Source organism: Balaenoptera ricei, chromosome 5, assembly GCF_028023285.1.
Source record: "Balaenoptera ricei isolate mBalRic1 chromosome 5, mBalRic1.hap2, whole genome shotgun sequence".
Lineage (NCBI taxonomy): Eukaryota > Metazoa > Chordata > Mammalia > Artiodactyla > Balaenopteridae > Balaenoptera > Balaenoptera ricei.
The window spans coordinates 67,384,868-67,399,385 of NC_082643.1; the positions used below are offsets into that span (position 1 = coordinate 67,384,868).

Sequence of the window (14,518 nt, forward strand, 5' to 3'; positions counted from 1 at the left end):
CTGTAACAGATGCTAAACAAAAGGTTTAAAACAATGGTGTGCCTTTCTTTGTATTTGAACATGCATACCTTTTGGTCTAAAATAGAATTTTGGCTCTTGCCCAGAGGGGGAGAAACATTAGCAAATCTCTAAATATAGGCTTTAGTGTTTATAATTCAGTTCTGTTGAGAAATTAAAATTTGCCATCTTAATCAGTGGTCAATGTGACTTAACATTTTTTAATTTAAATTTGACTGTAAAATTGCAAGACTGATTCTAGAGGTCCTGCAAAAAATTTTTTCTTAACTTTGTCATGTCATACTTATGAAATTAATTTAGGTACATTTTAACCTATTTGTGGCTAATAATCAGGAAAGGAAATTTATGAATTTTTTTTTTTTCCTGGTGTGGCTTTCTACAACAAAATTATGGGGTCATACCACCTCCTTGCTGGAAGGGATTTTAGACATCCTTAGCCCAGCCCCTTTATGTTTGTTAGAAGCATACATGAAACCCAGAGAAATTGGACTTAATTGTACAATTTAGTGGAAGTGCCAAGACATAAAGTTGGGTCTCTTTACCAGGAACTTAAAATTTGTAAAATTTTACAATTTAAGATTGTTTTCCTCATACTTGCTTAAATGTGTTCCTGAGAAGAGAGTATATTAAATTTGTTACCATGTAATATAGGGAGGAAGATTCACCATGTTACAGCCTAACAGAGTCCAGGACTAAAAGTGCCCCTATTAAGATACTGTATGAGCATTTCATTTTCTACTCTTCTTAACTTGGTAATTTTGAACTATAAACACAAGAATGTACTAAGGAAGTCAGTAACATCTTTGGTGTAAATGCAGTATGCAGAAATAACAATTTAGAATTTTTTTCAATAGTTATATGATTATTGGCAAATTAATATTTTTAATAAGAAAACAAATATTTGAAATAAGCAAATAAAGCTTACTTGATAGGACCAGAATCTCTGTTCCTTATGCCTGTGCATAAGGAACATAGTTGTTTAAAAATATGTTATATCCAACATATACCTGAGATTTTTTTGGAGGAGCTTTCAGTCCCTTTTGAGCAGCTACTCTCTATAGCAGTTATTTGTCAGTTTTCTCACTGAGGAAAAGATAATTGATGATAGTTAATAATGTCCACTGAATGGTTGCATTGACCTAATGTAAAGAAAACAGCCTGTTGATTTATATCATATGGCAATCAGCAGGATTTACATTTCTTCTTCATGAAAATAATTGAGGGAAACAGAAGGATCCAGATAGCTGTCACTTCCTTCTCTTTCCTTTGAATTGTGCTTGGGAACTGAGTGGATGGTATGGCAACATCAAGTATGATCAACTTCATTTTGAGATTGGAAGTGTAATGGTTAATGGAAAATCACACATCAGTTAGTTGCCTGCTAAGTCTGATACTTCAGTTTATCAAGTGTCTGGGGAAGCAGAATGGTGAAGTAGTGCTTGTGATTATACCACTCTGTATACTAGATAGTCATATTATTTTCTCTATGCATATGAGACAGCCTATAGATTTATAGATAAAAAAGCAAGGGTAACAAAGGTCAGATCATAATTTACTGAAATAGTGGAAGAAATGTCAGTAAAAGTAAATAATTGTAGGAAACTGTAATCATCTCCAAAATGAGTTTTAGTTCTACAAATAGGTATCTTATTTTTCTATCAAGACTATTTTTTACACTAATGTCAATGCCTATATTTTAATACTTTATTTTATGAATAAAAGGCAATTTTTTAGCCTTTTTTGTTGTTCATGCCTTAATTTTTTGTTTATTCCTTCTGTTCTAGAGACTTTTCAGACATTCAGAAAAATTCCTTGTTAAAATGCAGATATATTTTTGGTGTGGTTACCCCTTAAGGCTTATCAAGTAACTCCTTAATTCAAAATAATTTACTGCACTAATAACCGTTATGTGCAAAGCTCAGTGTTATTGTGTCTTGATTTGAAGGATAGGAGATAAAGGTGTAAGAAATAGGGCCCTTTAATTCACCCACAGAGCGGTAGGACATAGAGATTAAAATATAATTAAATATTTTTGATGGGAAATGAAGGATATGAGTAGTAATTACTAAAGGAACTTTATTATTTTTACTGTGGATTATGCAGTTAAGGGACATATTTTTGAAGGAAATAATTTGAACTGGTCTTTGCAAGATGGAAGTGTACAAACATGTGGTGAGAGAGGGGAAAGATACTCCACTTCATGAGGTGGACCTTGAAGGCTAGAGAAGATACAGAAGGAAGAGTGTAAATGTATGGCTTGTACAAGAGTGGTAAACACCCCTTTTCCCACCTCTTACCATCCCCAGTGGCTGTTTTTTGTTACTGTTAGAAGTTTTTTTTGTTTTGTTTTTAACAATCTTTACAGTGTTTGAAATACAAACAAAAGTGAAATTTCTTAGTGGAACCCTTAGCCTGCTTTCACAACTCCTTTTCACTTCCCTTGCCCTCCATGCCTACCTCCGTAGTCTTCGAGATACCACTTCAGTAACCCCAGGATTCCACAGGGCAGTTTGAAAATGTAGAGAAGCAGGGTAGACTGCATGGGATTTGGCAGGAAATGTGAAGTCACTAAAGTTTTGTTGTCGATGGTTCTTACGGACGGGCACTGTCCTATTCACTTTTTTTTTTTTTTTTTTTTTTTTTTTTTTTTATTTTTGTTATTTTTTATTTATTTTTGGCTGTGTTGAGTCTTTGTTGCTGAGCGGGCTTTCTCTAGTTGCGGCGAGCGGGGGCTGCTCTTCATTGCGGTGCGCGGGCTTCTCATTGCAGTGGCTTCTCTTGTTGCGGAGCACGGGCTCTAGGCATGCAGGCTTCAGTAGTTGTGGCACACGGGCTCAGTAGTTGTGGCTCGCAGGCTCTAGGGCACAGGCTCAGTAGTTGTGGCACACGGGCTTAGTTGCTCCGTGGCATGTGGGATCTTCCTGGACCAGGGCTCAAACCTGTGTCCCCTGCATTGGCAGGCGGATTCTTAACCACTGTGCCACCAGGGAAGTCCCCCTATTCACTTTTGATTCCACAGCCATGGCGCATTGTAGGCCACCTGATGCTTGTCAAATTACTGTTGATTAAAGCCGTATTTTAGCAAGGATTATAATGCTCAACACATGACTTGCCTTTTTTTTGGGGAAGAGGGTGGTTATCTTAAAGCATGGCTTTTTGACAGTGGGATACAGGATAGATGGCTGGAAAAGATGAAATAAAAAAGAAAGGACACATTGGACAACTGAAATGACACCAAAGTCAAGTCTCCTCTTCATGTAGCCTGTGGCCACTCCTGTTGTCCTTTATTGTAATGTACACCACCGTAACGTACCAAGAGTTTGGGATGTATGGTAAGGCTACATCTGGTAGCCTAAGATCCTTCTAATTAACTTTCTTAGTCCTGTTATATTTTACATGTTCAAATTTGAAACTCACCTTAGCAAATAACTTATCAGACTTTCAAAGGTCATATTGATCATGAATCTGATGACACTAGTCTCAGAGGCAATGAGGTCATGTTAACCTCTTTCACCTTCTCAGTCTTGTTTTTTGAGTTGTGCTCTGTAACGTGACATTTGTCAGTTTTTACAGATAATTAAACATTAGCCATATGCTCATCTGATGTTTTAAGAGTGATTATGTACTTTTAAAATAAATGTCTCTTGAATCACTATAATTACTTAATTTTTAAAAATTTCTTTTTCAGTCAGATCTTGTGGATCAAAGTATATTTAATTTTATCCCAGAGGGGGAACATTCAGAAGTTTATAAAATACTCTCTACGCATCTGCTGGAAAGTGATTCATTAACCCCTGAATATTTAAAATGTAAGTAGTAGTTCTTAAGCAAAAAGTTAAACAGATTTGGTTGCGTTATCCTTTACTTCTGTAATTTTGTGACAAACCCAGGTATGTTTAACCAAATTAACACATGGCATCGTTCCAAATGCCCTATTAGATCCTTTTTAAATATTAACATATGATGGAATTATGACCATATTAGAAGTCTGAACTCTTCCAGAATACATTGAAATCTCATCTTTTTGTTATAATATGCCATAAAACTGTAGTTTACATAAAAATGGAACTTGCAGTATATTCTTCTTAATTTTTATATAAAATCTTACTGTGTTTAATGAGAGAAAATGAAACATTCTCATTTTCACCATCACTAACCAATTGAACACTGAAACTATGGGGCAAGACTTCTATATTTAAAAAAATTATTTAATAAAGGAAATTGTTTGCTTTATTAATTAAACAGAATTAAACAGTAATTTATTGGCTATGTCTAGTGTGCCAGACATTTGTGCGCTATATCATAAAAGTGCCAAGAATAGGGAAAAATAGTCCCTGCCTTTAATAAGTATAAAATACCATGGTATAATCTGACTTTTCTTCTAGATTCACTGGACAAATTAATTTGACCAGAATACCTCATTTTCTTGCATAAATTATCCTGTGTAAAATCTGAAATCATTACAGCACTACATTTGGCCATTAGTGATTAGATGTCTTCTACTTTTTCCATGATTTTTAAGTTTTGACTTTTCCGGTAATACTGACATTAATCATTTTAAAGGTTCTTTATATTTTGAATCTTCAAATTCTGTAGAACACTAACCATTCAAGAATTGAGATACACATACACACACAGACACACACACACACGTGTAAATATGTGTGAACATACATCTTTGATAAGATAGCCTGTCAGAAGGAGTTGAGAAGAAGAAAAACTGGAGACCAGGCGAATCCATTTGAAGCCTATTTATAATTGTTTAAAAATCAAGTTCCTATGACATTGACCAAAGGACTAGTCTTTCACCTAGGAGAAAGATTTGGGTTGGATATAATGATGTAGAGGCCAGTTATAGGCCTGTAAACGGTATTTGAAGCCATGGATTGAATGACGTTGCTTGAGGTAAATATATAGAATAAGGAGAGAAAAATTAGAAAGATGGAACCCTGGGCCATGGCGAGAGGTGGACAGAAGAGGAGTCTGCTTTAGAGACCTTCACAAGGGCAACATTGTCTGGAGAACTGGACGAAAGCCTTTGGCAGAAATACAGACCTTAGGCTTCTGTATCAGGCAAGAATACTCTTTTTTTTTTAATTAATTAATTAATTTGTTTATTTATTTTTGGCTGCGTTGGGTCTTCGTTGCTGCTCACGGGCTTCCTCTAGTTGTGGTGAGCGGGGGGGCTACCCTTCATTGCGGTGTGCGGGCTTCTCATCGCGGTGGCTTCTCTTGTTGCGGAACACGGGCTCAGTAGTTGTGGCACGTGAGCTCAGTAGTTGTGGCTTGTGGACACTAGAGCAGAGGCTCAGTAGTTGTGGTGCACGGGCTTAGTTGCTCCGAGACATGTGGGATCTTCCCGGACCAGGGCTCGAACCCGTGTCCCCTGCATTGGCAGGCGGATTCTTAACCACTGTGCCACCAGGGAAGTCCCCAAAAATACTTTTTAATAGAGAAAAGCCTTAATTAAATGACTTGCAGATCTCCTGCTTAAAGAACTGATATACAAAAAAAGTTATTTCTTTTTTTGTATATGAAAAGGATGTTTCATGTCAAAGGAGTAAACGAGATGTAGAACAGAGGGTAAATTGCTTGGAAAATTCAGGATTCTGTAAATATGCCATTTGGGTCATAATGAAGGTGAGGTAGTACAGGTGATGTGATCTGTGTCTAGAGAAGGAAACAGGGCCTAATGTTTCATCCTAAACAGTTTGGTTTTTATTTTTTAACGTAGTGAGAAGCCAGTGCAAGGGGATTTGGGTGGTTTTGTGGTCTGAAAAGGAAGTCTCTCAGGTGGAAAATTTTGAAAAATAACAAGAGTGGAGATTAAAAGGATAGCAGTAGAAGTAAGGATGGAGAGGAAAGCATGCATTCGATTGTTGAGTGCATAAACTCAGTAGGACTTGATGTTAGGCACAGGTGTCCAAACAGCTAGGGATCGTCAGTGGGGAAGGTTTTAGGAAGAGTGTAGTTAGAGTTTGAACCTGTTGAGTTTGATGATAAACCCATTCATGATAATAACAGAAGAGTATGTGTTTGATGCTGTAAGTGAAGAGAGGTGTTATTACTCCTTGAGTGCTGAAATAATAATAATGAAAGTGATGTTAGTCTTAGAGTAACAGGCAAGGGTGAATCTGAGTGGGAAGAGTGTGGAGGCATGGAGAATCCATTTTTGCAGTTACCTAGATGCAGGGTAATTTACATCTGTACCAAGTTGGTGGTACTGGATGCTCATTTGGAAAAAATGACTCATGAGAGCTTCCTTGGTGAAATGAACAGCACATCCTGTGACAGATTCGTTTGGGAACTGGTGATAGGACGAGAAGAGACCAAATTGATATGATTTCTAACTAAGGAGATAAGCATACATACATAGGACGAAGGGTAAGGACAGCTGGCTTAGGAAGAAAGGGGGATAAATTCACTTTCAAATATTTTGAGTTTCATTTACTGATGGGACAATCAGGTAGAGATGTTCTGAAATCAAATAGTGATATGAGACTTGGTCTTATATAAAATGTTAGAGTTGGGGAGAGAGATTTAGGAGTAAATAAGTTTGTCAATGCTGGTAAGTTTGTAAAGGATAATAGATTACAATCAAAAGAACTTTTGTGATGCCCATAGTTTGAAGACTGATTAGCAGAAGAGGTAGAAATAGTCAGTAAGGTAGGAAGGTAAGTTTCATACTATGGGAATGAAAATATGTGAATTTTAAGAAGAGGTAGAAACAATGAGGAAAGACCATTGAGCTTAATACAGACGTGGGTGATTTTTAGAGGAGCAGTTTCTATAGAGGTGTGAGGGCAAAAGCCACAATGCATAAAGTTAAGGGAGGTGAACATATGGAAACTAGAGCACATAATGAAAAGGAAGGAGATCTGTGTTACTAAAAAGAGTAGCATGAAAAACTCTTTATATGTTTGAGATGGAAAGACCTGAACAAATTTAAAAGTAGAAAGTAAGGACCCAAAAAAGAACATGTGTGGATGTTAAAGGAATAAATACCGTGGTGTGGCCCTGGTCCTAGAGAAGGAAGAGAGGAAAGACTGTTCAAGGTAGAGATAGAAGTATTAGCTTTGGAATAGGAAGCAAAACCTTTCTTTGAAATTAGAGTGAAGAATGAGAAGGAAGGACAAATAAAAATGGAGGAACATGGAGTGGCTTGTATCAGAAGATCTGTTTTCTTTATTAAGGACAAGGTGAGATCATCTAAAGAAACTCTGCTTTTATGGACTAAACAAAATGTCATTGAGGACCTCTGTTGGAGGAAATAATGATTGTAGACTTATACAACTGTTACAATCTTACTTTGTGTGATATATCATTCATTATGATAAATCACAAATATGTCATATTTTTTCTCTTATTTCAGCAAAAAATCAGTTAGAATTTTGTTGTCATATGCTTCGAGGAACAATAGACCCAAAGGAGCCATCTACTTATGAATATGTGAAATTTATAGGAAATTTCAAATCTTTAAACAGTGGTAAGTTAAAATGCTTCTTTTGCAATGTAATTTCACTTGGTATTCTTTTAAGCTCTTAAGGACAGATGTTTGAATATCAGTAAAAACTAGATTTTACTGGAGTAACTGTTGATACTTATTTCCTTATTGTTTTAGTATCCACTTCAGCACACAATGGTTTTGAAGGAACAATACAACGCACACACAGGCCTTCTTATGAAGATAGAGTTTGTTTTGTAGCTACTGTCAGATTAGCTACACCTCAGTTCATCAAGGTATGTTTCTAATTTTATTTCGCAAAGGGGTTTCACTTTATATTATGAGAATTGCCTGTGTAATTTTTTTGTTGTTTCCAGATACTTCCTGTACGCATTGAAGTGGTAGTGGCCATGAGACATTAAATATACAGGATCATGATATTTTTGAAGCAAATAATGAGTTACCAAGGCACTCATTAAATTATATAACTAATTTTTAAATGTATACCCTTTGTAGTTAACCGGTGGTTATGTATCACCATTGTCCTGCTTTTGTGCAAAATTTTAAGATGCTTTTTTTGTATGGTTCACAACTACATTAAAGGGGAAAAGCCAAAAATCTAGGTAGATTTAAAAGATTGGTTTTGAAATTTTCTTTTGAAATACACAAGTGGCTTTTTACTGCCTTTCATGTACCTTTTCAGTTTTGAAATTCAGATAAATAATTTATTTTTATATCCTGGGCCCAGGAAGCAGATGATTAGTAGGGAAGTGGGAAAATCAAAGACTTCAGTCACTGGAAAGTGGCTGGAAATAAGCCAGGCTAAGATTTTAAATTTAGGGAAACACCATATTATAGGACAAAGTACTGAATTAGCAGTTAGAGGATCTTGAACCAGTCTCGCTCTGCTTGTTTTGATCTTAATAGCAGTGGCTAAAATGTTTATTGAGTGCTTACCACATGCTGTATACTTTACATGCGTTATCTCATTTAATTCTTAGAAATGCTGGTATGATCACCATTTTATATATAAGGAAACTGTGGCCTTAGGGAAGTTAAGTTACTTGCCCAAAGTCACAGCTATTAAGCAGTAGAACTGAGATTGATTCTAATTCTTTTTCTCTCAAAGCCCAAACTCTTAATCACTGCACTGTGCTACAGAAGGTTATTCAAGGACACAGAGGCAGGTTGGAATACATTGTTGAGTATGACTAGAGTCTAGGGTTACTGTGTGTGGAGGAGCAGTTACGGATGGTGAGAGATGATGTTAGAAAAGTAAGCAGATGCCGGCAATGATATGTGCTTCTTTCTTTGTTGTTTGTTTCTCCTTGCTGAAGAGTGTAGATTTTATCCTGATGGAATGAGCAACCATTAAGGTTTTTAAGCAGGGAAGTTATACAATCATATTTGAGTATTTATAAGGTAATTGTGGCCAGAATAGAAGATGAGTTGAAGGACAGGGAGACTTGTTTGGGGAGACACTTTGGCAATAGTGTGAGCCAATGATGGCAAGGGTCTAGAGTCCAAACTACGACCCTGAAGATGGATGGGCTCGAACAGATTTCTTAAAAACTTAGAAGGTGAAATTGAAAGGATTTAGTAGTGGCCATTTAGATGGTGAATGGTGAAAATGAGTGTATTGTGACTATCAGATTTCTAGACTTAATGGCGTAACACAGGTATGCCTCTGTTAATGAGATGGAACATTGTGTAACTGGGTATGAGGAGTAAAGCAGTTAGTTTATTTTAGGACACGTTGAGTTTGTGATGTGCAGGAACATCCAGACAGAAATACAGAGCTCTAATTCAGGAGAGAGACCTGAATTCAGAATTAGGGTTTATAGGCATGTGAGTGAGTAGAGAAATGTGTTGAGTGAGAAGTACTCCCCCAGAAGCCTGCATCTATTTATTGCCATATTCCTTGCTACTAGAAAATAAAAATGTATTTAAAAAAATGTTTAGGGAAAAGTTAGCTAAGAATGACTTTTACAGCTAACAATGTTTGGGACTGTGCTAAGGACACAGAAAAGTATTTCTAAATTTTAATTATTAATTTATTTGTAGGAAATGTGCACTGTTGAAGAACCTAATGAAGAGTTTACATCTAGACATAGTTTAGAATGGAAGTTTCTATTTCTAGATCACAGGTAACTCCCATTTTTCAATTCTATAAAAAGATAATAATCATATTATAATTCTTGAAATTAATGGATTTCAAGGACAAACTTTTTCTCATCAGGACGCTCAAACTCATTATCCATTATTTAAAAAATAAAGGTTCCTCCCAAAATTGATTTCTAGTTGAGTATTTTTTGTTATGGAAAAATTCATAATATTGGTTGTTTTATATGTAATTTAGGGCACCACCCATAATAGGATATTTGCCATTTGAAGTTCTGGGAACATCAGGCTATGATTACTATCATGTGGATGACCTAGAAAATTTGGCAAAATGTCACGAGCACTGTAAGTAGATTTTAATATTTCTGGTGATAATTTTTAATCTGTAAGTAACTATCATATTAATAGAAGGTGGTGAAATACCAACTTAGAACCATTTTTCTATTTTTGAAATATATTGGAAATTTTTTCTTTGTATATATAACTAATTCCAATAGGAATCCTAGATCAAGTCTAAATTAAACTTCTTCCTATTTTACATATTTCAGTCTATAGTAGTAAGTACAGTTTTATAATATGGCATCTAATAAACCTTGTTTTGAAGTGTTTAAGCTCTACATCTAGAGTAAGAGAAGTAGATTCGTTTGAAAATTGTAATAGTGTGTCAAAATATTAGAACACTATTTCATAAATTTTGATATCCAGGCCCAGGAGGTAGGGACACATTTATAGAATCTCTTTTAGAAAACTCATAGTGAAAGAGGGAAGAGATACAGGAACATATGTATATGTATAACTGTTTCACTTTGTTATAAAGCAGAAACTAACACACCATTGTAAAGCAATTATACTCCGATAAAGATGTTAAAAAAAAAAAAAAAAAGAAAACTCATAGTGAGTGCTTCATTAATGTTACCTGCCATTGTTATATTAGCAGAAGGAACATTATCATCGCATTTTTTGCCCTGTTCTAAACAATTTACGTACATTATTCTCTATTATTCATCATCACAGTTGTAGAAAGTAGGTACTATTATTATCTCCACAAGTAAACTGAGACGCAGAAAGGCTAACTAATTTACTTACAAGCCCATAACTCATTGGTGGCAGAGACAGGATTAGAGTCTAGCCCTACCCCTTTACCACGTGCTATTCATTCCTTGTTTCAGAAGTTTGTTTTTAATAGGTTTTATTTGCTTCTCTGATCCTCCTCTCCAAATACTTCCCTTTTGAGTGTCCTCTAAATTAGATATTTAAGATACTTTCATAATTTCTTAGGTTGGTCTCATAAACCTCTCTCTATGAAAATAAAGCATGTTATATAATATCATCAGCTATATGGAAGATTTTCACAGTAAAGTCACTTCACAAAAGAAACATTCCTCACTTCAAGTGATAATGGGCACTAAGCTCCATGATGTATTAAAAATATCTGACACCTCTATTAGCTAGGTGGGTAGTTTTGGACAAGCAGTTTCAAGTATGTAGAACTTGGTTTCCTCATTAATAGAGCAAGCGATTCCTGTCCAGCATTTCCTAAGGTTTGTTGCATGAATGCCAGTCTATTAAAAATGAATTTTATGGTCAAGGAAAACTAGGTAACAGCTTATAATCAATCCCCATCTTCCCACCACCAGAATCTTGACATATATTAGCATACTCAAGGCTTTGAGAAGACCTATTTAACAAATTTTCACAAGTTAATTTAACCACAAAACCCATTTTTTGCTTAATATCATTAAAAGGCTTCCGAACTTACAATCTACAGAGAATGTTTTGGGAAATACTGTATTGTCAGTTACTTTAAATGATTAAGTTTTTCTGATTTTGGTTAGTTAAGGTTTAGAATTAAATGCCTCAAAGGTGCTGTACTTGTGGGGGCCGGGAGGGTGGGTGGAGCTCAGGTGTGATTACTTATTGCTGTTGCCCTCAGTATGTCTTAGCAGGAGAAAGTCAGTATGTGAATAATTTATTCTTGAGTATTTGGAAATTTGTTGTATGTGAAAAGTATCTAAGATCAGCTGTAAATTGGGCACTGTGGAAGATATGCTAATTGCTATCTCTACAGAATAGCATTTTCTTATAATTGATGTACTATATGTTATTGAAAAGCCAGAAGAAGAATTATAGAGAGAGATATAAATGTGGGTGATACCTTTGGCTAAAAATCTAATAATATGAATCAAAACATATTTCTTTTCTTCTTAGTAATGCAATACGGGAAAGGCAAATCATGTTACTATAGGTTCCTGACCAAAGGACAACAGTGGATTTGGCTTCAAACTCATTATTATATCACTTATCATCAGTGGAATTCAAGGCCAGAGTTCATTGTTTGTACTCACACCGTAGTAAGGTAATAATTCTTTTTACAGAATTTCTGAATATAGAAACATCCATAATGATTCTGGAATGTAATTTTATGTATAACTTATTAATGAAATACAAAGTGATTTTTTCACCATTTTGGATATATATTTCAATTTATTATTACATTTACTTATAGGCATTATATAGAAAGAAATACAGTACAGATATATAGAGATATATAATTCTTGACATAAATTTTATGGTTTAGAGCAGATGTTGTAACTGTCTTTTATATACCACAGTCAGTCATGTAAAAGGAGAACTGGAGTAGATAAAGCATACTCTTCCTTTATTTAATTCCTCTTAATTTAAGTTCTGTGTGGTTATGGATCATTTACAGTAGCACATAAAACTTTTGAGATATGTAGAAAAATGGAATTTGAATTAAGATATACACTGCATGTATATATGTTTTAGGTTTTTGTGGTGCATAGAAAAAGAGTCTGGAATTTGTGATGAACAAGTAAGACACATAACAAACACTGAATGGGTGCACCTCTGCAGTATTTTAAATGAATGATCAAACAGTGAAATTCTATTTTTTACCATTTGTAGTTACGCAGAAGTTAGGGCTGAAAGACGACGAGAACTTGGCATTGAAGAGTCTCTTCCGGAGACAGCTGCTGACAAAGTATGTTATCCTACAGTTTTTAAAAATTATTTTTATTTCTTCCCAGTGAAAGACAAGACTCAATAATTTACAGGAAAATTGTTTTTCAAATATTTCATTTCCTTACTTGTGACAGGGTTATAACTATACTTTACTATTTATTTTTATATTAAATTTAATATCTTACAACCTTGTGTGCTTCTAAAAAAGATTTGAAGGGCTGCTATTTAGTGATAATTGTATGAGAGACATGTATGATCTCAGATTTAAACTAACATTTGTTACAATGTGCTAGGCTCTGGCTTGGTTTTTATATAAATTACAAAATGTCATTTATTTCTCAGACATCCTTATCTGAGTAGGTGATATCCCCACTTTGAAAATATTAAAACTGAGCTTAAAGACTCATGGCTGGCAAGTTACAGTCAGATTTTGAACTCTGGTTTCTCTTTTCATTGTATCAGGTAGGAGTGTAGTATATTAGCTACCTACTGCTGTGTAACAGAACTTAATGATGTAAAATAACACACATATATTATCTGATAGTTTCTGTGAGTCAAGAATCCAGACACAGTTTAGTTGGGCCCTCTGCTTCAGAATTGGTCATGAGGCACAACGTTTCAGCACAGGGTCTCTTACAAGTCTGTAATCAAGGCGTCACTGGGGGCCACAGTCATCTCAAGGTTCAACCTAGGCAGAATCTGTTTCCAAACTCACTTAGTGGTTGTTGGAAGGATTGGGTTCCTAATGGGCAGTTAGACTGAGGGCCTTGGTGCCTTGCTGGCTGATGGCCAGAGGCAACCCTCAGTTCCTTTCCAGGTGACCCTTTCTATCTGAACAAGTATGCAAGAAGATCTAGGGAGAGAAAAATCCAGCAAGATTAGAGTCAGTCTTTTGTAACCTAATCACAGAAGTGATATCCCATCACTTTTGTTTGTTCTGTTCATTAGAAGTAAGTCACTAGATCCAGCCTACAGTAAAGGGGAGGGATTATACAAGGTTATGAATACCTGAAGGTAGGAATCATTATGAGCCATATCAGAAGTTGCCTACAACAAGTATTTTTGACCTGTAGAAAAATAAGTGGAATGAAAAGGTCAAAAATATATATAAAAAAATGAGTTAAAATAGGCAGCATGCCAGGGGACAGAATGGGAGGATGTCATTCAGTCATTCAACAAACCTTATTAAGTACCTTCCATGCACAGTGAAGAAAACCATCAATGAAACGAAAAGGAAATCTACTGAATGGGAGAAGATATTTGAGGTGATAATCCAATAAGGGGTTAATATCCGAAATATATAGAGAACTCATAGGACTCAGTAACAAAAAAGAAGTCCGATTAAAAAATGGGCAGACAACCTGAATAGACATTTTCCCACCAGACACATGAAAAGATGCTCAACACCTTTCTAATCATCTAATCATCAGGGAAATGCAAATCAAAACCACAGTAAGGTATCACCTCCTACCTGTCAAAATGGCTGTTATCAAAAAGACAACAAACAAAAAGTGTTGGCGAGGATGTGGAGAAAAGAGAGCCCTCATGTGCTGTTGGTGGGATTGTAAGTTGGTGTAGCCACTGTGGAAAACAGTATGGAGGTTCCTCAAAAAATTAAAAATAGGACGACCTATCAGTTTCACTTCTGATTATTTACCTGGAGAAAACAAAAACAGTCGAAAAGATTTATGCACCCATGTTCATGGCAGGATTATTTACAATAACCAAGATACAGAAGCAACCTAAGTAAAGATGTGGTACATATATACAGTGGAATACTTTGCAGCTGTAAAAAATGAAATCTTGCTATTTGCAGCAATATGGATGGATCTTGAGGGCATTATGCTAAGTGAAATAAGTCAGAGAAAGACAACTGATCTCACTTATATGTAGAATTTAAAAAACAAAACAAATGAACAAACAAAACAGACCCATAGATACAGAGAACAAACT

At 35.4% G+C, this 14,518-nt stretch overlaps 1 protein-coding gene across 14 annotated transcripts in view; it reads left to right on the plus strand.

Moving 5' to 3' along the window:
• The window catches only part of CLOCK (clock circadian regulator), a 132,780-nt gene that overhangs the window by 88,977 nt on the left and 29,285 nt on the right, over positions 1 to 14,518 (plus strand). For all 14 annotated transcript variants that reach the window (XM_059922966.1, XM_059922976.1, XM_059922970.1 and 11 more), the window contains 7 exons: positions 3,707 to 3,827; positions 7,391 to 7,504; positions 7,640 to 7,758; positions 9,527 to 9,609; positions 9,822 to 9,928; positions 11,792 to 11,939; positions 12,509 to 12,584. In XM_059922966.1, the coding sequence (XP_059778949.1) occupies positions 3,707 to 3,827; positions 7,391 to 7,504; positions 7,640 to 7,758; positions 9,527 to 9,609; positions 9,822 to 9,928; positions 11,792 to 11,939; positions 12,509 to 12,584 (768 nt within the window). The remainder of the gene's footprint in view (positions 1 to 3,706; positions 3,828 to 7,390; positions 7,505 to 7,639; positions 7,759 to 9,526; positions 9,610 to 9,821; positions 9,929 to 11,791; positions 11,940 to 12,508; positions 12,585 to 14,518) is intronic.